Source organism: Leptonychotes weddellii, chromosome 12, assembly GCF_054177405.1.
Source record: "Leptonychotes weddellii isolate Sample4059 chromosome 12, ASM5417740v2, whole genome shotgun sequence".
Lineage (NCBI taxonomy): Eukaryota > Metazoa > Chordata > Mammalia > Carnivora > Phocidae > Leptonychotes > Leptonychotes weddellii.
In genome coordinates, this window is record NC_138380.1 from 85,004,862 (window position 1) to 85,029,245 (window position 24,384).

Below are 24,384 nucleotides of genomic sequence, written 5' to 3' on the forward strand. Positions count from 1 at the left end.
ATATGTTAAGAAAAAAAAAGAAGATAGCAGGAGGGGAAGAATGAAGGGGGGGAATCGGAGGGGGAGACGAACCATGAGAGGTGATGGACTCAGAAACAAACTGAGGGTTCTAGAGGGGAGGGGGGTGGGAGGATGGGTTAGCCTGGTGATGGGTATTAAAGAGGGCACGTTCTGCATGGAGCACTGGGTGTTATACGCAAACAATGAATCATGGAACACTACATTAAAAACTAATGATGTGATGTATGGTGACAAACATAACATAATTAAAAAAAAAAAGAAGAAGAAGAACCTTCATACTGCAATTTCTGTGTGAAGAATCCAACGGGGAGAGTTGCTTTCCAGTATCGCATCTCTCCGCGCTCTTTGGCTCATGAAACCATGAGCGACGGTCAGCGCTTGGTAACAGGACAGCCCCACAGTGTGAGACACTGGCTTCAAGAACAGAGAAGGCAGTGGGGGAGGGGAGGAGGGGGAGGCTTTCTCATCAAAACCGACCTTGTGGCTACGCTGGGGCGGGGGCACTAACGAAGTTGTCCACTCTCTGGCTGCAGCCGCGCAATTTACTGCCCCACAGCTGCCATTCCAAGTAAGAACAATTCTTCCCAGTTTTGCTGCGAATCGGCCAACACCTATTCTTACTTGTCTATGCACAGACCCAGGGACACACATGCCTGCAGGGGCTTCTATTTGAAAGGAGAGAAAGAAAGCTTCCACTTCCGTCCAGAAAACCTCCCAGGGCAAGTTTATTGGAAAACCCAGCAGCCTCCGAAGCAACGAGCACATGAATAAGGCTCACACCCTCACAAAACAAGGAAGTACCACCCCAACATTTACACCGAGGCATACGCACTCCGTGGAAGCTGCTTTGGACAAAAAAATCCATTTGGCTTTGTATGACAAGTGTTCTAACAGGCTTTAAAAGCCACTTGCCATTAAACAGACAAGACCTCTGGGAACATGAATAGCAGTGACACCCTCTCCAATGAGGTTAGGCTGGAAGCACCTAAATCATGTAACTATTCAGCCATGCAGAGATGGTTAGAAAAAGCATAAATCAGGGGCACCTGGGCGGCTCAGTCAGTTAAGCATCAGCCTTCGGCTCAGGTCATGATCCCGGGGTCCCAGGATCAAATCCCTGCATCGGGCTCCCTGCTCAGCCAGGAGTCTGCTTCTCCCTCTGCCCCTCACCCTGTTTGTGCGTGCTCTCTCTCTCAAATAAATAAATACAATCTTAAAAAAAAAAAAAGACAAAGAAAAAGCATAATCAGTTTTTCAAAGACATCATCAGGAATTATTCCTCTCTTATGAAGAGCACTTCCTACCAATCCTTATGGCCAGGCCTCCCATCGGAGAGTCCTCAGAGAGAAGCCTGGGGACAGAAAGAGGAAGTGCAGAGTCAGCCGCACCAGGTTCAGCCCCAAAAGTATCGGAGTGCCTTTGATCCAGCCCACTGGCCTCCCTGAGTATCAGCTCCCTCCACCCGAAACCAATGCAGCCTCCTTGGGAGCTTCGAAGGCTTCCTGCTCTTCCCAGATCAGGGGCCCAGGGCTGTGCATAACCGAGCCCCAGCCTGCCTTTCCTGTTTACTACCATCTGGCCCCTGGATTCCTGACACTCCCTCAGCACCCAAGCTTCTCCATCCCACGGCCTTATCTGGTCCACTCATTCATTCGTACCTGATTGGAGGCTCTTCCCCTTCAGGAGTTCAGTGAGGGCGGGGGTCCTGCCTCTCATCCATCCTGGTAGCCCCCATGCCCAGCAGTGACTAGCACAGAGCTGAATATGCAGCTAAATATTGGGGGGGGGGGGATGAACGAGTAACTGATGAAATGAAGTGCTCTCTAAAACCAATGACCACATATGGGAGGCAATAAAAACTATCTTTCTCAGTATTAATCACTCTTGCGGCTGCTGGGGGAGAAGTTTGTCACCACTTTCAGAAAAAGTAATCAGAGTTTCAGGGCACTGCTCATCTGGCACTGTATTCCCCTTCACTCTGTTCTTCGCTGTGTCCCACCCAGCCTGTAACAGGCATCAACAAGCCTAGAGCCAAGCTGCCGTGGAGGCCGAGCTGGTCCCTCTCCTGCCTCGGGAAGTGGCAACGGACACCTGCTTCCTCCAGGGGCCTGGGACGCGAGACGGTGGCCGCTGCAGGACACGGAACACAGCCCACAGCCCCGACCCCAGCCACAGCATACGGTGCCGGCCACGCAGCCTGTCCCACTGGTGGTGCCCGACTCCCACTTTCATCGAGGTGTCTGTCCTGGCCACGCCAGACCCAAGACGACTGAGGACACAAGCCCATCTTTGGTTTAGCCATAAACTCAAAGCGAGAACGCTGTAGCTGGTGGGTTGGAAATGAGCGGGTTACTCATTTCTTCATTCCGTTTACCTTTGGCAGGAAACTACAGGAAGAGGAGGGTCGTCTGAAACCCTCTCTTCTGACAATGGTGCAAGTTCTAGGGGAAGGTATTAGCAGAGGCAAAGGTATTTCTACCATGCTGCCATTAACTGGGTATTTATAACGTCCACCCTAACCACAGAGAGTGAAGGTCACAGGTTGTGTTTGATAAATGTGAATCATCTAGGCTTAGATGGGAGTCTTCAGGGAGATGGACAAGTTAAAACTTCTTGAGACGGCCAAATATTTCACAACGACCTTTCCAAGTGCACGGGTTTTTTTCGGAACGGTCATTTTAGTTATGATATATAAAAGAATAAGATTTGTGATGTACACTTGGACAACAGGGTTGAAAAGTGAGACATAATCGAGTACGCCAAGGGGCTTTTGTGAATAAATATGTGCTTTCTACGGTATTTTTATAGCAGTCTGAATTATTAACTAAATATATAAACACAAGAATCATACACAAAGGTAGGCATTTGCTTTTTTTATCCCTTTATTTTGTATCATCCCTCTATCTCTCTGTAGCTCTCAACATATGGGCATTTAATATACTATTCATAAAGACTGTAACATTCTGAAAATCAGAATTATTCATCCGCCATGCAGAAAGTTCCTTTAATAAAGGGGCTGATGAGAATTCTAATTACACGTTAAAGAGCTCCTTCAGGGGCGCCTGGGTGGCTCAGTCGGTTAAGCGTCCGACTCTTGATTTCGGCTCAGGTCATGATCTCAGTGTTGTGAGATCGAGCCCTGTGTTGGGCTCTACGCTGAGTGTGGAGCCTGCTGAAGAGTCTCTCTCTCCCTCTCTCTCTGCCCCTCCCCCGCCATGAGTTCCTTCATTTCTTCATGCAAGAAATATCCATTGAGTGGTGTCAAGGTGAGAACACACAGGTGTTGTGGGGGGCAGTGTGCAGCCATGAAACTGCCATCTTGGGGCGCCTGGGTGGCTCCGTCGTTAAGCGTCTGCCTTCGGCTCAGGTCATGATCCCAGGGTCCTGGGATCGAGCCCTACATCGGGCTCCCTGCTTCGCGGGAAGCCTGCTTCTCCCTCTCCCACTCCCCCTGCTTGTGTTCCTTCTCTCTCTGTGCCTCTCTCTGCCAAATATATAAATAAAATCTTAAAAAAAAAAAAAAAAGAAAAGAAACTGCCACCTTTACAACTCAACCAACAGCGTTACTCTGCAGGCCAATACCAGAAGCAGGTCAGGCACCAGAAAATGGCGCAAAAGTCAAATGCAGTTTGGGGTCCGGTACAAGGCAGGGGATTGGGATATTGGCACGTGACCTTCTCCAACTTCCTCCTGCAAAGACCCACTACGTGGACAAGTAAAACAAGAGCGACAGTACACTCTTCAAATCTCTGTGCTACGGAAACAAAGCGTGCCTCTCGCCCCAACCCCATTGCCTGGTCCACGGCAGAGACTGCACGCACCCTCAATCCACGCTCGCTCCTGTATCTTTCCCTCCCGAGACAGTTAGCTACCCTTTGTACCTTTGCTCGCCCTTCCTCCCTTTCCCTACCACTTTTCGGATTATTCCTCAAGTCAGTTTTTAGTTCACAGAATCAAACTAGGAACAGGGCCAGCAAAGCACTAACATCGCTCCAGCTACAGGACAGGCAAATGGTGCTGATGACAATTATTCTAATTATCATGTTATACGGCAAGCTGATGTCATCCTGGGTTATCTGAAATACTTTATGTGCATTAAAAGCTACCGATGCTCCTAACACACACTGGGTGGATACTGAAGAGTGAGAGGTCAGGCTGCCAGAGAGAAGACAGAATGGAAAGGCTCCAAAGGAAGAGCAGGAGTGCATGGTGGCCGGACCCCTGACCATAGCAGGCTCTCCTGGGACCTGACTGGTCTTGAATGCAAACCTCTTCTTCCAGCTGTAATGAGAATGGCAGGGTCTGTGGAGCTCCTTGGAGGCAGGGGAAAATGATCAGTCCCAGTCAGGATCCGGTACTAGGTTACCTGGGCAGAGGTGAGCAGATCAAGAAGGCAGAGAAGGTGGGGGGTAAGAATAAAGAAAGACAACATTGTGACCATCTGCACCATATTCTATTCTGAGGCTCTGAGATGCTGGAGAAAGTCAAGCTAGCTGGGCGGAAAGCCAGAGGGGGAAAAAACAAAGGAGAAGCAAGAGAAATAAATGCTCACCGGGATTCTGTGTGAACGTAAGTTTTGTGAATATCCTGGTGTGCCATATTTCTACTACTTTGATGCTATGACTGCTAGTCAAGCCACATAATAGTTACATAATTTCAGCAAACCGAGATATGGTCATTGGCAGTCTGCATGATGCCGGGAGTATCTGCCAGGAGTGCAGGAACAACCAGGCCACGGTTCGGAGACGGGCACACTTCCTCAGAGCCAGCCTGGGATGATCGTGGGGGTCACACGGCCGGGCCGCACTAGCTCGTCTCCTGGACGGACCATCCAGGATCAGCTCTCCCAAGACTTTGCCCCATGGGCGGGGTCTTCATCCTGGCACTGCGCATCCACGCCGGCTTTAATAAAATGTGTCCTCTCCTACACGGGGTGTCGGGTCTGTTGCTTACAAGTGTGAAGACTGAGCTTCAGAGAGCCGACGGGCAAGGACAGTTTGCAGAGCTGGTGGCAAAGCTGGAATCTGACTACAGATGTGCCCAACTCCAAAGCCTCCATTGGTGACGACTGTGGCTAATCCTGAAGACATCCCGGCACCCCCTCTATGTCCTGACGACTATCACGTCCGCAGAGTTTTTTGCTTTGCTCCATGTTTCCACCCTTGAATGACCATATTGAAAGCACATCACATCAACATGAGGCTTATAATACTTAAACACTAACTTGTGTGCTGAAGAGGATTGTTGATAATTGAACAAGCAAAGAATTAAAACCGTAATTGAGAATGTTATGGAAAAAACGATGTTATTCATCATTTCTAGTAAATATGCTGTGTCCCTACTGCTAACATTTTTTTCCCCACACTGTTGGGGTCTCCCTAATGTGTATATCCATCATGGAACACCCATCAACTAAGAACGAAAGCTACTGTCCATTTATAGAAACACACCAGTAACAAAACCCTCACTTATCTAAAGCAAGCCTGGTGAAAACAGCCTTTGCTATGTCCTTCTAAAGCAAGGAATCACCCATAGTTTGCAAAACTCCAGTTCAAAAAGATTGCTAGGAACTGAACTCTTAAATTATGGGAGGAAAAACTCAGGGGAAGGGATAACTAAAGTCGATAACCACGGTTGCCTAGTTAATGAAGTAGGACATGATCTAATTCAATGCCTACAACAACCGTTTGGTAACTAGCACAGCTCAAAACAGTATGTGCGTGATTAGCTGACAAAAGCAGTGTAAGCACGCCTAAAATTCATCACTTGGCTTACTTTTATTCCCTGCTTACTGACACCAGCCCACGTTTGATCATTAGCGGGAAGGAGTGTTTTCAAGTAAGCATGTTTACAGAAACCTGTATTTGTACATTCACGTGCAAGCACAGATATAATGCACTTCACCAAAGGAAGTGTCAAAATGTTCTCGTCGTACGTCAAGGGAGGATGACAAAACAGAGGGCTTTCAAATTAAGCTAAAAATACTTAATAGGAAAACAAGGAAATCTTCCTTTGCCCCATTTCCTCTGACAGACATGCCTTCCAATGTCATCACGTCTCTTCCCTTAAAAATCCTGCTCACACCTTTTCTTCCTTCCTGAAATGTACCCCTCTCCCCCCATCGTTAACAAGTGTGAATTACACCAGGCCTGCTCTTCTGCTTTCTGCTCCTGTCCCTCCTTCCACGTGCTGCACGACCAGGTATGAAGTGGGTTTTCTCTCCAGAGAACTGTAATTAGTAAGAGGCGCTCCGACGAAGGATTTGCCATCCTCACTGCCTCCTACAAAGCGGACTCCACCGTCACGGAATAGCTACGTACCTGCATACGGGCTACTAATCAAGTCTGCCAAATGATGATCTTTGGCCCAGGCCTTGGCTCTGGAATTCACTGTAGTGTTATCTGCCTGGCCTCCCGGGTCAGGCCCGGGGTCGTGCGATCATAGTCATCCTCAGAGGGAGTCAGTCCCGCAAAGGCGGGCCAATCGGGCACTGCCCCTTCATTAAAGAGAGACACCGTGGATTCAGGAAAACACATACCTGATTGCGCTCGCAGACAAGTGGCCGTAGGAACCGCTTGCCGAAGAGCTGCTGCGAGAATTATTGAGAATCGTGACCAAGGAGTTGGGAGACGTCCTTATCATCGTCTGAAGGTCAAAGCTGTGATCGGACAGCGGTGATATGGACAGCGTACGTTTTCGGCTCGGCCTGGCTGACAGCCTGGGGCTGGGGAATCTGGTGCCTGTTGCAGAAACAAAACAGAGCCCGGTTACCTGTGGCTCTAACTCTGTACCTGTGATTCACTGCTATGGGCCTGGCTGGAAGAAGGGAAGGGTAAGAAGCCAGCAACTTGCGGTGACAAGTGCCTCTCCACCCACTTGTGATCTACTGGCTACAACTGAGGAAATTAGGGAGAAATATTTATCTTCCAGGGCTTACCTCGGGGGAGCTCTGTTTATTAATGTGCAGGCAAAATGATAAATTGCTAAACAAAAGGGAAAGACTTTTATGTGTTATCCCTCTCATTTCCAGTGATTTATGAATCTGACGGCTGCTTAGATATTCCCATCATTAATTCACCACAAGCAACAAAGACAGTGGTCCCCACAGTTACACAACACACCCCTCCCCATCCCAATGCACACCATTTTAAGGCAATGAGCCAAAGGAGAAAATGATTTAAAGCATCCGAAGATTAGAAATTCAGCTTAGTTATGCCCTCATTTCCCCATGATTTCTGTAGTTATCTGATCCATGTATACGTAAAGCTTTACTAAAACAACTGATAAATGCATTATCCGAAATTAATGGTTCTCAGTGGGGGGCAAATTTGCCTCCGGGGGACATGTGACAACATCTGGAGATGCTTTGGTTATCACAATTCATGGGGTGCTACTCCCATCCAGTGAGTAGAGGCTGGGCGTGCAGCTGAAAACCCAGCAATGCCCAGGACAGCCCCCAATGATGAAGAATTCTCTCCCCCCAGTAGTGCCGAGACTGAGGAACCCTGTCTCAGTTCCCTACAATCTAAAAGCGTAAGTCCCAATAAACATTTCAAATCTCAGGACGTGGTTTGTTTGGAGGTGCTCCAAGGTGGGGGACGGGGGAGGACCATGTAAGCATTATAATGAGATTTGATGGATCTATTTTAATGCTCTGGACCTCGCTTCTTCAGTCAGAACTAAGAGGGAATAAAGCATTTGTTATTAGAAATCTATTAAGGTTCCTCCAATGAAGTTCTAATCTGGAGGTTAGTAACACAGTTAAATGCATGCCAGCTTGGTACAATGTTTTTACCTAAAGAGTTAAAAATGAAATGCCAATTTGCCTTCAATTTGTTAGATACCAGAGATGTGAATTTCAGGGACTAGCTATGCATGTGGCCCAGAGGCCCACATTCCTGCCTCTTCTAAGGTTACATGTACATTATGGAGTCATCAAACCAAAGTTGAATGAAAGAATGAGGACATAATCCCACTCCGTAAGAGGCAAATCAAACATGATTCCTTTTGAGTCATAATGGAGGGTTTCTATTTTACAGTACAGATATATTTGCATATGGGGACACTACAATTTTGTGGTATGCAGAGCACTGAAGTAGAAGGTAAGTCTTCTTTATAGAAAAAAGCCTAGCCACTTGGTCTCTGGAAACTTCCACGGGAATATTTTCTTCATCATGGACCTTGACACAATCCAACATGCTTCGAGATCATTTAATGAAATGAAATCGATGAATATGAAAGAATGTATAGGTAATATCATAGAATAGAATAAATAGATATAGTTTATAGTTAAAAAATAAATCACAAACTGGAGCTTAGGAAGTTAAGTTAGTACCATCCATGTATAAAACTGGAAAACCAATTTGAAAGATGAATATGGTGCCTAGTCAAATTTTTGTTTCAGACACATTCAAAATTGAGTTTTTCATTTAGAATAATTTCATTATCAGCCTGATTTAGGCCATGCTAGTACCAATATAGCCACCCCAGCTAGATACACATCTTTTAGTGTTTAAATCAGCATCTCACTTTTATTATGGCATCTGCCTTACACAGAAATGTTCCACATTTACGCACTCGAGAGGCTAATTTCATCATAGTTTTTTTTTTTTTTTAAAGATTGTATTTATTTGAGAGAGAGAGCACAAACAGGGGGAGGAGCAGAGGTAGAGGGAGAAGCAGGCTCCCCCGCTGAGCAGGGAGCCTGATGTGGGACTTGATCCCAGGACCCCAGGATCATGACCTGAGCCGAAGGCAGACGCTTAACTGACTGAGCCGTTCAGGCGCCCCTGGTTTTTCAGTGAAGAACTACATTCCACTTCCAAACGACTCCAAGGACTCCAGACTTACTGTCTACTTCCATATAATCCTCAGCAGTAACCCTTCTCAATGGGTCTCAGTGATCACTGGCAGAGTTAAGAGTAACAGGACATTCTAGACAGAGATGATCCCTGGAACACCTCTAATTTTTTAAATCACTAACTAGATAAGGTAGCCATCTGATGTTACGAAGCAACACAGGTCTTAGGGGCCCCTTACAACGTCCAAAGACAGAGCCCAGAGGCTTCCCTTCATCCCTTCTGAGGAAACCTTCCTGTTGCCCATGGCCTGGTTGGTCCAGCTCCTCTGTTTTTCCCTCCAGGATGGGCTCTTACATAAGTCAGTTTCCACCATACAAATAATGTGGTTTTTGGGAGCCCGCAATTCTAGAATGTTCCTCACAGGGATCACTTGCTCTCCTGTCTTCTAAGGTCATTAATCCCGAAAGACAGAATTAGATCCATAAAGCAGACTTGCTTATTCTTTTATTTTAATTATTTTATTTTATTTTATTTTATTTATTTATTTGAGAGAGAGAATGAGAGAGAGAGAGCACGAGAAGGAGGAGGGTCAGAGGGAGAAGCAGACTCCCCGCTGAGCAGGGAGCCCAATGCGGGACTCGATCCCAGGACTCCAGGATCATGACCTAAGCCAAAGGCAGCCGCTTAACCAACTGAGCCACCCAGGCACCCCCAGACTTGCTTATTCTAACATGCAACATACAAGTACTCTGTCCTGTACATGGCAGAAACTCAGATATGCCCATTGTTGGCATATTTAAAAGGCAAGTGCTCATCTAAAACCAGTTTCTTGGGGCGCCTGGGTGGCTCAGTCGGTAAGTGTCTGCCTTCGGCTCAGGTCATGATCCCAGGGTCCTGGGATCGAGCCCCACATCGGGCTCCCTGCTTGGCGAGAAGCCTGCTTCTTCCTCTCCCATTCCCCCTGCTTGTGCTTCTGCTCTTGCTATTTCTCTCCCTGTCAAATAAATAAATAAAATCTTTAAAAAAAATAAAATCAGTTTCTTGTGGTTTCTGCCAACTGAAGAGTCCTGAAGATCCGTTAACAATGGAGGAGAGTGACCAGCTAGATTCCAGTTGTGCTTGGCCACTGCACGTGCACATCCAAGGTGGTGATTTATAATTGTTTTTGCTTTTCTGTTGGAAAAGTCTCCTATGATTTAAATTCTGAGTACTCTCCTTATGTTATGTTTAACTAAATGCTATTTCAATTTTTTTTAGAGGGAAGATAGTATTTTAAGCACTTTCCAACCCTTTAATATACTCTTTCTAACCTCCTAATAACCAAGTGAACAGAGAAAGTCAGCATTTTGGAATGGTGATTTGGGATCCCCTGTTGAGGGGAGCAGCTAAAACACAAGGTGAACATTTTCGAGACAGCTGAAAGAGAAGTCACCCAGTTCTTCACTGATCATACATGGTTTCCTTCTAAAACATAAGCCCGAGCGTTCTTATTGTTCCAACACAGATATCTCCAATCTGGCTTTCTGTTAATTGTTTTGTTTCTCTGTTCTAATAAAAAAATCTGACAAAGAAAAAGGAGTTTTCTTTTTATGTGATGAATGATAGGACATCTAAATTCCTACTTAATGACAATCAATTTACCATATAGTCAGGCAAATTAAAATTCCTTTAATTAGTTTTTACAAAGTAAAAGGGTAGCTTCATCCTTTATTTAGATAAAAACCACCATTGCCTGACTGAACACATTCTCATCAAATATAGAAGGTAATGCGGGCTGACCTTCCAAGGATTCTCCCCTATTTTAATTCTTTATTTGCAGATTTTTAAATAACTAATTTGCATAATAACACTGAACTTTTTTTCCCAACAGTCCCTAATTGAAATGTGGTTATGATGAATCTGAAATGTAAGCTCTTGACTCTACAAAGCCAAACAACAAAAGCCCTGCAGAAGATAGAACACATTTCTTTTACTTTGTGTGTGGTAATGAACTCCCCAGTGGAAACCATCGCAAGCAGGGATCCCGGGTAACTCAGCTGAGTTTGTTCATGGCCGTAAGAAGACGGAGCTGTGGAAAACAATCACCCTCTCTCCAGTCCAAACATGAAGGCTGCATTAGAGAGCTGACCAGTGCACACCTTTGTCACAGAAGAATCCAAACAGACTGTAGATGAAAAAGCTCGGCCACCAGGAAAAACAACCAACCAACCCCCAACATATGCCCTACTCAAAGCCGTTTAGTTGTCATAGTCAAGGGGTAGCGGCTTTCATTGATGGACACCTCAGACAATGCTTCCCATTCACTTCCTGGCACCTGGCAAATGGAACTGAAAGAATCTGAATAAATAAGAACTCTTGGATGTTCTGAACCGTGATATTCATAGGCTCATTTTTCTATATGTCTAGATAAGTGACCCAAAGGATTCACCATAAGTCTTGAGGGATCCAAAAATAAGTGATATAAAAAGCATCAAAGGATGCCATTATCTTCTACTGTTATGTGCTAAAAATAGCTCTTTCTGATTTGGAAATGCTTTTTATTTTTCCTAGATAAAAGGTCTTAGTGAAATATAATTTTTAATGTAAAGAAAACATATGAGGCAAAATAAATCCATGGAAAAAATGCAAAAACCAACTCTAGGTTTTTTGTAAAAATTAAGTTTTAGGGGCTCATAGGTGGCTCAGTTGGTTAAGCTTCCAACTCTTGGTTTGGGCTCAGGTCATGATCTCAGGGTCGTGGGATCAAGCCCTGTGTTGGGCTCTGTGCTCACCGGGAGTCTGCTTGAGATTCTCTTTCTCCTCCCCCACTCACATGCATGCACATGCTCTCTCTCTCTCTCTCTAAAATAAATAGATGAATCTCTGGAAAAAAAATAAAAACTTTTAAGCATAAAATCTAGAAAAACAAAGAGTGACTGGGTGAAGTATGTCCATGTCATCAAACACATTCCCTTATTTTGTTCTCAGGACAATCAGGGCAGGAGAGTTCTTTACATATCTGCCAAATTACAATCACCTGCATCTTCCACTTTGTTGGTATCCCGGAGCTCTCCACAAGGAGCTCCAGGATGGCCAGATGCGTAGGATCCTCTTAGAAAACCAAGGAAAGCCGAGCACCAAATATGCTTCCTCCTTCTCTGATTTCAAAGATTAGACAGTCACCTAATTGTTGCATCTTTCTCTACAATTCCCGAGTTAGCATCCGCCACTGCCAGGATTACAGAAGAGAGCCCTCTCACTTACTGTCCATGGCGTGAAGATACTCCATGTGGATGGTCCCAGCACTGGCTGTGGCGGCCGAGGGAATGATGTCCGCGTAGGGGCTGCGCTGGCCAGCTAATAGAGCCATCTGATGATAGTATTCCGCGGGGCTGACCCCGGCGTGGGGGGCTAGAAGAGCAGACAAGCAAAGCATGGTGACTAGTTGGAACAGGTCAATAAGACACGTTTCTTCAGACATCCCCAAGTCCGTTGGCCACGTAGCCCAATGTCAGCAATTCCTTTCATGGGCTCATTCTAGTAAAACTTCTGTAACTCAAACTGTGCTTTCCACTGAAGCCTACTAGATACCTGTCACTTGAAAATAAAACTGAAGAAAAAGAATAGGAAAAATAAAATGTATTATAAAATGTTTGAGGCTAAAGAAAGAGCCAAGAATTCTAAATGATTAAAATATAGGGCGCCTGGGTGGCTCAGTTGGTTAAGCGACTGCCTTCGGCTCAGGTCATGATCTTGGAGTCCCTGGATCGAGTCCCGCATCGGGCTCCCTGCTCGGCAGGGAGTCTGCTTCTCCCTCTGACCCTCCCCTGTCTCATGCTCTCTCTCTCTATCTCATTCTCTCTCTCAAATAAATAAATAAAATCTTTAAAAAAAAAATGTATATATGTTCTCCTTCCCATATGTGCCCCCCCCGCCCATTAAATCACTTCTTAGATAAAATCACATTTCTTACAGTGGTAGACAACAGAGACAACTGTGATATCTTTCTGGACACACTTCCCTCAGCTCCTGGCCAGAGTGCCTGAGTCAGTTCTCACTACCTGGAGGGCCCAGGGCTTACTAGGGGAAAACACAGCGTAGCTTTAACCATGCACACCTGGGTGATAAGCTGCAATTTTGTGTTCCATAATTTTAAAGCTCTTTTTTCCCCCTTTTTTCATTACAAAATCAAAAAGGAAAAATACCTATCAATCTGGAGCAATTTACTGGCAAGAGTCAGCTCTGTAAGAGTGGGATAATAATCTGTTTCCATTGCCAATTTATGTGCAAAAGCAGCAAGATACTGTAGCAGTTCTGAGGGTGGTCTCCAGATTCTCCAAGATCTGGATACAAATCCCAGCTCATCTTACCACTCCAAAGGGCTGTCGGTAGCAATGAATCCAACAGTATTCAGCACATAGCATTCCATCAGTAAAAGTTAGTTTTACAATTATTATGTAGAAACAACGGGTATTCTGGGTGGCTCAGTTGGTTGAGCGACTGCCTTCGGCTCAGGTCATGATCCTGGAGTCCCGGGATCGAGTCCCGCATCGGGCTCCCTGCTCGGCAGGGAGTCTGCTTCTCCCTCTGACCCTCCTCCCTCTCATGCTCTCTGTATCTCATTCTCTCTGTCTCAAATAAATAAATAAAATCTTTAAAAAAAAAAAAGAAACAACGGGTATTCTAGCAATAGGTCTGTGTATGTTTAGATCTGTGTCCACACTTTTTATACACGATAAAAATATCTAGACACACAAACCTCTTAGCCTACATGTGAGAGTCATCTGTGACTTGACTGCATTTGATTATTAATTAGACTCTTGAAAGGCAAGAAGAGGAAGGCAGAACAAACCAACCAAAGAATGTTTTATTCATACTCATCATCAAATACTATGGAAAACAGATGACACGATGTTTTAACTCAAGGTTCCACTTTCCCCGGGCCCAGTGAAATTTCTGCAAGCCATGCATAACTCCAAGTGTGTTGTGAGCTGGCCTCCCCTACCCCTCTCTTCCTCTCTTCTGTGTAGTCAGTCATTTCTGCGAACTCCTAAATGCTCCATGGAGATGGCTCCATTTGTCCCCATTGTAACACCACATCCAAAACAGGAGAACTAACTTGGGTCTGACTCTCTTACAGTTTCATTTTTGTGATGTGACTCTTGTCCAAATGGCACAACGTATTCCTTTGGTACCTCCTAACTGTATCTGCTGAGCTGAATCAGAAAGAGATGTGCGGATAGCTACTGAGGCAGCACAGATGCTCCTGGAAGTAGAACTGAGCAGGGATATACTGAGAAATCCCACATGGCTTCCCACCTCTCGCCACCACGCATAGCCAGCTCCAAGAAGGGTCCTCAGGGAGGAGGTGGGTGGTGCAGGGTCACACCGCTCAGTGAGACAGGACTGCACGGGGGTTTCTAACACAAGCCCCAGCGATTAGTGAGCTGCTGTAGAGAACCCCTAATCTGCAATTTCTAATTAATATGGCTTATGCAGTTCTGGACCTTAACTCAGATTCCAGCAACTGTGGGCAAGTGAAGTTTGTGCATGTGTGCAAGAGATGGGAAATGCTCTTCCTGAATCAAAGGAGTGTTTTATAATTTGACAGTTATGGGATACACAGCTCTAATTAGTCTTGTGAAAAGTAATTAATTGGGAAGCTAATAGAACCAACAGGAATTTGACCCTTGAGAGCTTAAAATGAGCATTGTGTATAATAAAATTAAAGTCAAAGTTGGTTTCTTTTCCCATCATATCCCTTTTCCAGTTTTCACGGGGCATGATCAAGGGTGGAGGGCATGTGCGACGGACCTAGATCATCATGTTCTCTAAGAATTGCTACTCAGAGCGTGGTCCACGGACCAAAGCCCTGACACCACCTGGGAGCTTTCCAGTGTGCAGAATCTCAGCATCCCCCCCAGACCCACCCCACACAGAATCACGCTTTATCATCACTCCCGGGTGGTCCACGCGCACAGTGGGATCTAAGAAGCGCCAGTCTAATAGACACATCTGTATAAACACGCCTCTCAGATGTGCAGAACAGAAAAGCGTTCACTGGAAGGTGAGCAAATGGCTGGGTATGCCTGCATGCTGTGTGAAGGGCGACCAGGCCGACTAAGAACACAACAGTGGATGGAGCCAGATGTCTGGAGTCAGTGAGCTTGGGCTTTGAGTTCCAGTAGCCAGTGGGCCACGTTGCAAGTTACTTGGCCCCTCTGCTCATTGCTCTCCTCACCCAGTAACAAGACAATAACCCTACCCTCACGGAGATGTCCTAACACTGACGTGAAGCATGCTCTTAAAGCACTTAGCACAGTGTCTGGCACACGGGAAACGTTCAGTCAACATCAGAGCTGCTCCACACCACGTTCCAGGTGGGGCATGAGGTGGGAAGCAGAACGGGTCGGTTGGGGACTGACTCACCGTCTGTGGGGCTGAGCCCCCGGGCTGCCGAGATCATGGAGAGGGACGGGCTGTGAAGAGACCGGATGTAGTCCATGTAGGGGTTGATGTAGGGGTGTGGAGGGCTGAAGGGGGGTTCAGAGGCTGCAGCGGGGTTCCGGTGTGGGGAGATCCTGATGAAGGGCAGGTCTGAATACGTTGGGCTACTAGATAAGGCAGAAGGCCTGGGTAAAAAAGAAAAGCAGACACAAGAAGTATGGGTGAGACAAATATCTCCACAGGAAAATAAGAAGGATTTTAAGTGAACTCAAGGTGTCTTGGGGAAAAGACATCAGGCATATATGTTTCCAGTACAATGACCTTAAAATCATGGTGACAAATGCAGGTAGAATGGTACTACACAATTATTTGGGCCAAGAAAATGAACCTCTGAGAAATTTCATGGCACTCTGAATACAGAAAAATAAAGGCTGGCCTTTGGCTTTCCTGATGACAAGAAATTCTGAACCACAGGCATCTGAGTTTAAGTAGTTCTGTGATCATATGTTCCATTTGACCTGAACATTAGTTTCACCACTGAAAGCTTACCTCTTACCATCACGGTGTTGCAGAAGGAAACGAGAGGAGAGGAGAAGAGAGGAGAGGAGAGGAGAGGAGAGGAGAGGAGAGGAGAGGAGAAGGCAAAGGCAAAGGCAAAGGCAGGGAAGGGAAGGGAAAGGGAAAGGGGAAGGGAAGGGAAGGGAAAGGGGAAGGGAAGGGAAGGGAAGGAAAGGAAAGGAAAGGAAAGGAGGAAGGAAGGAAGGAAGGAAGAAGGATGAAAGAAAGAAAGAAAGAAAGAAAGAAAGAAAGAAAGAAAGAAAGAAAGAAAGAAAGAAAGGAAGAAAGAAAGAAAAATGAATGAATTGCAAATTCATGTGGTCATGCACACAGCGGAGTTGCCCATAAAGGAAGGATGCAAACTGCAAAAGTCTGTAAGAAATGTGCAATCAGACACTATATATCTGTGCTTGAACCTTTACTGCAAGGGTCTTGCAGTTGGGGGTAAATCCAGTTTCACAGATCTGGGCTTCACCGTTGGGAAGACATCTCCTCCTTTCCATGAGCCAGCCCTGACAGCGCCCTTCCCTTGCTACTCATCTTTCAAGTGCCACCTCATTAGCCACGTCCAGGAATTAAGTACTCCCGGGGCTACAAAGTTGGAAAAGAATGAGGGTTTGATCGAGCCTTGGTTCTAACGAATGAGCTGATGAAGATAAATTCTAAAACACCTTGCTGCCGCCCTAGCCTGAATCGCTCCTGGGGATCCTTTCCCTGGGGACCACTGTTTCCAGAACGGCCAATTTGTGTATCTCCCCCACCCCCACCCCCCACCCGGCACTGCCTTGTTTCTTCTCTAATAGAAAATGTGTTGTGTGGATAATCCAGTGAACTGCCTCCCTTCCTCATTCACAGAGGGGATGGCCACAGGAATGAGAGGCCGTGATAGAGACGGATCTACCGAGCACGGCAAATTCCTCTTACGCCACCGGCTTTCAGTGCAAAATGAAAGGGAGGGGAGAAGGGAGGGGAGACGCATTTTCTCATCATGCCTGTTGAAGCAAAGGCGCGCCCCGGCTGGGTGCTGGCCCCCATCACCCTGTCAGAACACAATCTTGGGAGCAGCCAGCCCCACCAAGTGCACAGTGTAGACACTGAAATATACGAAGCCACAGATCAGTAACACATTTTCTCTCAGTGGAAAATAAGAGGTTGAAATATTGGGGGGGGGGGTGTGCTCACTTGCTGTTTCTTACTCTTTTTCACTTTGAACTAAAAAAAAAAATGAGGCTTTTTATTTGTTATTCGGATGCCTCCGTTGGTGAAGTAAAATAAAAATCTAGTTTTCTAAATTTACACGTGGGCAGAGTGAGCACTCGCCACCTGAAAACAGCTATTTCTTTTCAAAACAACTTGAGGCTTTCCATACCCACTCAGAAGTTAGTAAAATGACTTATGCTTAAATAGAAATCGGCACAGCCTATTAGCCTGTCTTATTTTAGCTCTTTATGGCAGAACAAGTTAGCTCTGTGTTGTTGGTTCAATCCTAAGTTCCACTTAGACATGTTGCTACTTTAGAGCATGGGGATGCTCCAGTTCCTTAATTTTCTTTTGACTGGAAAGGAAAATCAATCTTTCCAGTCCGATTCAAAAGTAATTACTACAAAATACAAATTTATTTGCAGATTTATGATGAGAGACCAGCAGAGCAGAAAGGTGGAAAAGTAGACATTTCCAGAACTCTATGAGATGCTAGCTTCCAGATAAGCTCGTCTTGTGAACCACAACAGTATGGACTCAACATCAATGAGGACAGTGGCACATCTTACTGGGTTGTTTTTTTTTTTTTTCCTTTTAGACAAAAATCGCAACCTGTAATTTTTCTGAAATCCCAGAATTGTTGACAAGGGTAAGTAAGAATATTCCTAGAGGCCTAGATTCCGTTTTGAAGAATCATGCACAGGAAAAAGAAAAAGTCAGCATCCAGAACAACATGAAAATCACAGAGGCGGGGCCAGCTTTCAGCAATCCCAAAGAAACAAGGAAGCCGGGAGACAGGCAAGGCTTTCCTTCTCTCACAGGTCCCAGGACGTCTGACCCGCGTGGCCCTTTCCCACAAGAGGACTGAAGATAACTGTTCCAGGAGCGGCCATGAGTGAGCAATCATCCTGGTCACCGTGTCCCCACAGGACGCCAGGGCCCCACCGTCCCTTACACTCCAAGAAGAAGCGACAGCAGAGAAGAGGGCTGGTTCCTCGCGGAGGTGAAGTCAGGAACCTATTTCACCTATTTCCAAACAACACGGTAGGACATGCCTTCAGACGGGAATGCAAAAGCTATAAGTTAATTAACTGCCCTAAAGTAACAAACCACCTAGTACTCAAAGGCCAGCCATCCCCAGGATCCAAATAGGAACATGCTTAATAAGGGTTACCCAGTGAGGGGAACTCCCATCAGGAATTCCGGAGACAGGTGAGTCAGACCCCCAGAGCAGCGGTACCACGGAAGGGTCCGGGCACCAAGGGGAACCGATGTGGACAGCAGCTAGCTGTGAGACCTCATAAGCAATGCCCACCCTATCCTAGTCCGTATTGGTACAGCAGGGAGGATTCCTCCTCCTGGGGGGCTTGGCAAGTTAATCTAAGTAAAGCCTCATGTACTGAGCCTGGCATCAAATAAGTGCTCAATGCACGCACACATACATACATATTATACTAACATGTTCTACTCCTAATATACACACACATATGACACAGACATGCGTACATGTGTGTATGCACATATATGTACACACACACATATAAACACACCCGCACATATACGTACACATAAATAAACACATGCATATTAGGGATGGCAAATGTGGCATGCTATGTGATTCTCAAACACTGAAATACTGGAACCCTCTTTTCAAAGCAAATCGTACGGTGAAATCATCCCTGTTTGCTTTGCTCCCCAACCTGACAGAACCCTGGACACACCTCTTTGGATTTCCAGGTAAAATCATGAAACCACACGAGGTGGTTAAAACATAAACTCAGTAATCATATGCAGGAGCTTTGCAAGAAACTGGATGCGACTGTAGTCTGTCACTCAAGATAAGTTGCCTTATACATAAAATGGAACAACAATAGCTCCCTCCCGGGGCTGCCCCCGCTGAGATGCACTGGGTACTCAGTAAACGGCGGTGGTTGATGTTCTCAGGGGTTGCCAGAACCATCCAACAAAACTCGTTTGTGTGCGTGACTCTAAACTCAACAAAGAAAAGTCCCCATGGCAAGACTTCTGGAAACTTGTTTCCAATTTCCTTGCTGTTCCCAATTCTTGGCGGCTAGATCATTTATCGGTTATTTTGTTTCAAACAGTAAAGCAAATTGGAGAGAGCAGGTCAGGTTCTTTAAATGTAACAGGTGGCAGGGGTCACTGCAGTATGGAAGCCAAGCTGAAGATTATGACAAGAGGGATGGATTCTGTTGAAGGAAGAGGACGGGGGAGGGGTGGAAACGGCACCCACAGCATTTTCCATATAAACGACATAGGTTATTTCACAAAACATCATAAACTTTACCAAGCTCGCTAAAGATCTTCACTGAGGATTACAGTACCACCAGGAAAAGAAATTAGAAGCGTCTCTTTCTTGGTTTGTATTTTTAGTAGATACACAGAGATGGAATTGAAGATTACAGTTGGCCTTCTGTGCCTTTCTCTGCCTTTGTAGCTTTCTGCTCTCCCCCGGTTCTGGGGTCAAATGTGGCCTGGTCACTGAACGTGGCACAGACCATGGAGAAAAAAACCAACACAAGAAACAAACAGACATTCTGGGAAGACCACCGACACTTGGAACTGCACCAAGAACAGAGATGCCGTGCTATTTATGTTGTAGCCAGAGTATAGAAATATGCCTGTGGCCCTCCAAATTAAATCATACACACTACTGTCCAGGAAGCAGACGCCCAAACTGCAGAGGGTTGTCAGGACGCAGTGGAGGAGAACAGCTGATGTCTTATCACCTCTGCATGTTGTCTCATGCATGCCAGGCCCGGGCACCCACTGAGGGATGCCGGCCCCTGTCCTATTTCCACCCATCTGTTCTTCCCAGGCCAGGAAGACCCGGTGAGGGCTGTCGTGTTGTCTCTGTATTGCCCAACAGATTAATGAAGTACAGTTCCAGACAAGATAGAAGGTGGGGATCATCTTGGTGTTCTCCCAAAAGCCAATGAAGCAATATAAAGTTGTATCTGTGGAGATAATTTGACTTCAGATTATTTTTTTTTACAAGGTCATGAAAATAGATTACAATGAAAAGAGTAGAGGATTCTTATTAGAGCATTTTTTTAACACTATTCCATGATAAACTTAAAAAACAAAACCACAGGGGCACCTGGGTGGCTCAGTCGTTAAGCGTCTGCCTTCGGCTCAGGTCATGATCCCAGGGTCCTGGGATCGAGCCCCGCATCGGGCTCCCTGCTCGGCGGGAAGCCTGCTTCTCTCTCTCCCACTCCCCCTGCTTGTGTTCCCTCTCTTACTGTGTCTCTCTGTCAAATAAATAAATAAAATCTTTAAAAACAAAAACAAAAACAAAAAAAAACAAAACCACATATTGCAGAGAATAACTGGATTTCTTGGTTAGAATGAAATATCATTATATAATCTAATTTGTTACTGCCTTTTCATCTATCTTATTGGGTTACTAAAATGCCAAGATTAAAATCATAGTATTTAATCACCTGCATTACCCATTATAAGAGCATTAAACCAGGTTTATATGCTGGATTATTACAATTGCTTTCGCATTGCTTGGGACACTGGAAATGTACACATACCCCTTGCATCTTCACACGAGGGCTCCAACTACCTGAGGACTGAAATGTCGGGGTTTTTTACATAACAAGTTTATTTTCTGTTTAATTTTGTTCTTTGTCTAACAAGTAGATACGCTTCATATTCAGGAGGTGGCCTAAGAGAGAACAAAGGGGAGTCATCCCTTATAATGTATTTTTAACCAACTAATTAATTATTCAATAAGCGCAATTTAAATAAATCAAAATGTATAATAAAAATTAGCTTTCCATCCAGTGAAGGAAACAAACAAAAACACCCACAGCTAATATGCTGCACAGTCCTGGACTTGATCTCTCCCTCTCTTCAAGGCGAGCTTCCAGATAACCTCTGCCCCAGAAGCATCCTGTGACCCTGAAATGTACAGATGGCCATGCCTGACTCAGCGCGCTGAGCCTCCCTCTGGAGTCGAGTAATGAGCTGGAGGTGGAGGGAAGAGTCGAGGCATCCATTCTGCTCACTTCCGCTCACTGGCTGGAGCTCTGCTGGTGGCGTTCCGGTCCCCACGGCCGTGACTGCGCAAGCGTGACCCCTTCCCGGGCTCTAGACTTTGCTGAGCCACTTTTCCCTCTGTGGGCCCCTTCAGATGAGGGGTGGTCACCGCTGGAGTCTACTATCACTTTGGGGGCCTTTAACCTTGTCCACCCCTGTGTAAACACCTGCTCCATTAAACATGCTCCCATGGAGGTGGAACTGACTCCAGTCTTTTACAAACTTACATGTCGGATTTCCGTTTTTAGAAGCTACACGCATAACTACAGTGATGAATATTTCAATGATCTGTTCATTTGATGTGTATTTTTATAGAAGAGCCACTTACTAAGAATCCCTTATGATTTCAGAACTTGGAGGAATTTCAGTAAACATATGATCGTTTAGTCCCTGCTTCCAAAGAGTTTATAGCCAAATAGGATGAAAGGCACAAACACATGAGTGTCTAAGAGTGAGTGCTATCTGATGCGTCAGAAGGCACCGACGAGAGGCTTCCAGCATGCATGTTGGTTACCAAAAATACGGAATGTGAACTGCACTACAAAATGTAGATAGGATTTGAATGGAAGTGGTCACTGAAGAGGAAGGTTAGAATATTGCTTATTGTGCACATTAAGGCAGGGTGCTGAGTTATCTTACATATAAAATTTCAGAGCTATGGTTAATTTCTCTAACAAAACACAAGAGAGAGAAATACTTATTTTAATGGCAAAACATCATTTCAAAGGATTTTTAAGAATGACTTTCTTGTTTTTATTTTCTATTTACATCTGAGGAGTTTACATACATAAATGGAAAAGTTGAGATTATTTTAAACGAACACTAAAAAACAGTTATTCCTAATGCCCAAGCTCTTCGGATCTAACCAATGTCAATATTTCAATGTACTTAGTACCAGCATTTTTTCAGGCATTATGCACTTCTGACACAAAAGTATATTTTGAATTACACTTTCTCCCTCAATATTAAAAGGTTTCTCTAGTATCTTTTAACAGACTGTACATAAACATCGCCAATAAGTGCGGAGCAGATGAAAGCCATCATGAGGGATCATTAAACATCCACAGAATGGCTAAAATTAAAAAGAAGGGGCAGTGCAAAGTACTGATGAGGATTTGGAGCAACAGGAACTCTCCAACAACGTGCATACGTATGAGCCGTCACAGCCTCTTTGGAAAACAGTTGGGCATAATGAACACAAGTAAATGCACACCCTGTGATCTGGCCATTCCTTTCCTTGGTGTAGCCACAACGGTGGTGTGTGCGCAAGTCCCACAGTCTCCTAGGCTGTTCAGAGCAGCGTTACTCGTGCATGTTTAAACTGCAAACAACCAAAGTATCTATCAACAGGAGAATGGGCGGGGCACCTGGCTGGCTCCCTGGGGAGAGCCTGCAACTCTTGATCTCTGGGTTGTGAGTTCGAGCCCCACGCTGGGTATAGATATTACTTTAAGAAATAAAATCTTCGGGATGCCTGGGTGGCTCAGCCGGTTAATCAGCTGCCTTTAGCTCGGGTCATGATCGATCCTAAGGTCCTGGGATTGAGTCCCGCATTGGGCTCCTTGCTGGGGGAAGCCTGCTTCTCCCCCTGCCTGCCACTCCCCCTGCTTGTGCTCCCTCTCTCTCTCTGATTTAATAAATAAATAAATAAATAAATAGATAGATTAACCTTTAAAAAATAAATAAATAAAATAAAATCTTAAAACAGTAGAATGGGTAAATGATTCATACCACAAAACAGTGAATAGCTATGAAAATGAACAAACTGCAATGTGGAAAATCTCATAAACATAATGTGGATTGAAAGAAGCCTGACACAGAAAGAGTCTAATATACTGTATGATTCCACTTATGTAAAGGTCGGTAACAGACAGACCTCAACGTTACCCTTAGGATAGTCAGGATAATGTTTACCTCTGGGTATGTGGGTAAGTGTGGGAGGAGGGCTTCTGGGGTGCTGGTGTTCTATTTTTAGCCTTGGTTAGTGGTTAGAGGTTTTCACTCTGTGATAACTCATTATACTTCACTGAGCTGTATGTGTACATTCTGTGTGCTTTTCTGTTTGTGTCCTATTTATTACCACTTTTTTTTAAAAGGATACACCCATTCACATGTGTCAAATATATCAATATTTTCCACAGTGGTTTCAACCATTTCCATTCAATTCAGATAATCAAATACATATATATGTGTATTTTTCTAAATTTGCAAATTACTGATGCTTACGAAAATACCATAAATAATAACATATTCACTGCTGTTAAGCAGATAGGCAGATAGTGTAGTTGATGCATTAGTGTAAATTCAAAGTAAGTTATGGACGATGGGCTTCTGTATGATACTTCTGGGGCGGCGGGGGGGAAGGCCCTGCTTAGCCAATCAAAGGGAGAGGCCAAGTGAGTATTTCCAGTCCCTGTCAGTCATCTCCCTCCACAACTGAAATGATGTTCTACATCGATATATTTGTATCACGTGAATAATGCAATGGTTTGTGGCTAAATTTGATTTTGTCCCCTCCTGAGAAGAAGACTGCAAAAAACAATTTGACAAAATTTACCTCCATTCCGTACTAGAAATACAATTCTGTATTAACAGATTGAGACTTCAAGGTCAGGAAAATAGTCAAAGCATTTAGATATAAGGCCGTTCAAAAGGCACAGCCAAGGGAATATAGTTGATGGTATTATAATTATGTTGCATTGGGGCCACAGGGCGGCCACACTCGTGACGAGCACCGCGTAATGTACAGAGCTGTCCAATCAAGATCCTGTGCACCTGAAACTAATGTAACCTTGTGGGGCAACTGTACTCAAGTAAAAAAGTAAAATAAAATAAAAAAGAAAGTCCATTCAAGTAACTACAACATACGATGCACTGTTCTAAAAAGGGTTCGTAACAAACATACTACTGGTTCATATAAACACTCGGAGCTAAATGACCACATCCCATAGCATGAGTCTTCGTTCTGCCCCAGCTCTTGGATGAAGAAGACCCATGCGCGTCTGTAACAAGGGCAGAAGAGAGAGAACTAGCAGGGGAGGCAGGATCTCTGATCCGAATGGCAGCTGACAAACCGGTTTCTAAATAACCAGTCACCAGTCAGTTCCATGAATGCAGAGTATATTTAAATTATTATTTTTTGCAGCTCTCTTTTGTTGTCCTAATAGACTCCAAATATTCCATATAAAGGTGTACTTCTTTTTCCAATGTGTAATAAAGATGAAAAACCATCTTCTTTATCTTCTTGCCTCAATTACTATACAGTTTGTGACAAAAATAAGACCGTGTTAAAAAATTAACATTATGT

At 44.9% G+C, this 24,384-nt stretch overlaps 1 protein-coding gene across 1 annotated transcript in view; it reads right to left on the reverse strand.

Annotated features, from left to right (window-relative positions):
- Window positions 1–24,384, reverse strand: part of GLI3 (GLI family zinc finger 3) — a 259,316-nt gene that overhangs the window by 67,594 nt on the left and 167,338 nt on the right. The window contains exons 5-7 of the mRNA XM_081799713.1: window positions 15,231–15,433; window positions 12,066–12,212; window positions 6,560–6,761 (exon numbers count right to left, since the gene is read on the reverse strand). Coding sequence (XP_081655839.1) covers window positions 6,560–6,761; window positions 12,066–12,212; window positions 15,231–15,433 — 552 coding nt within the window. The remainder of the gene's footprint in view (window positions 1–6,559; window positions 6,762–12,065; window positions 12,213–15,230; window positions 15,434–24,384) is intronic.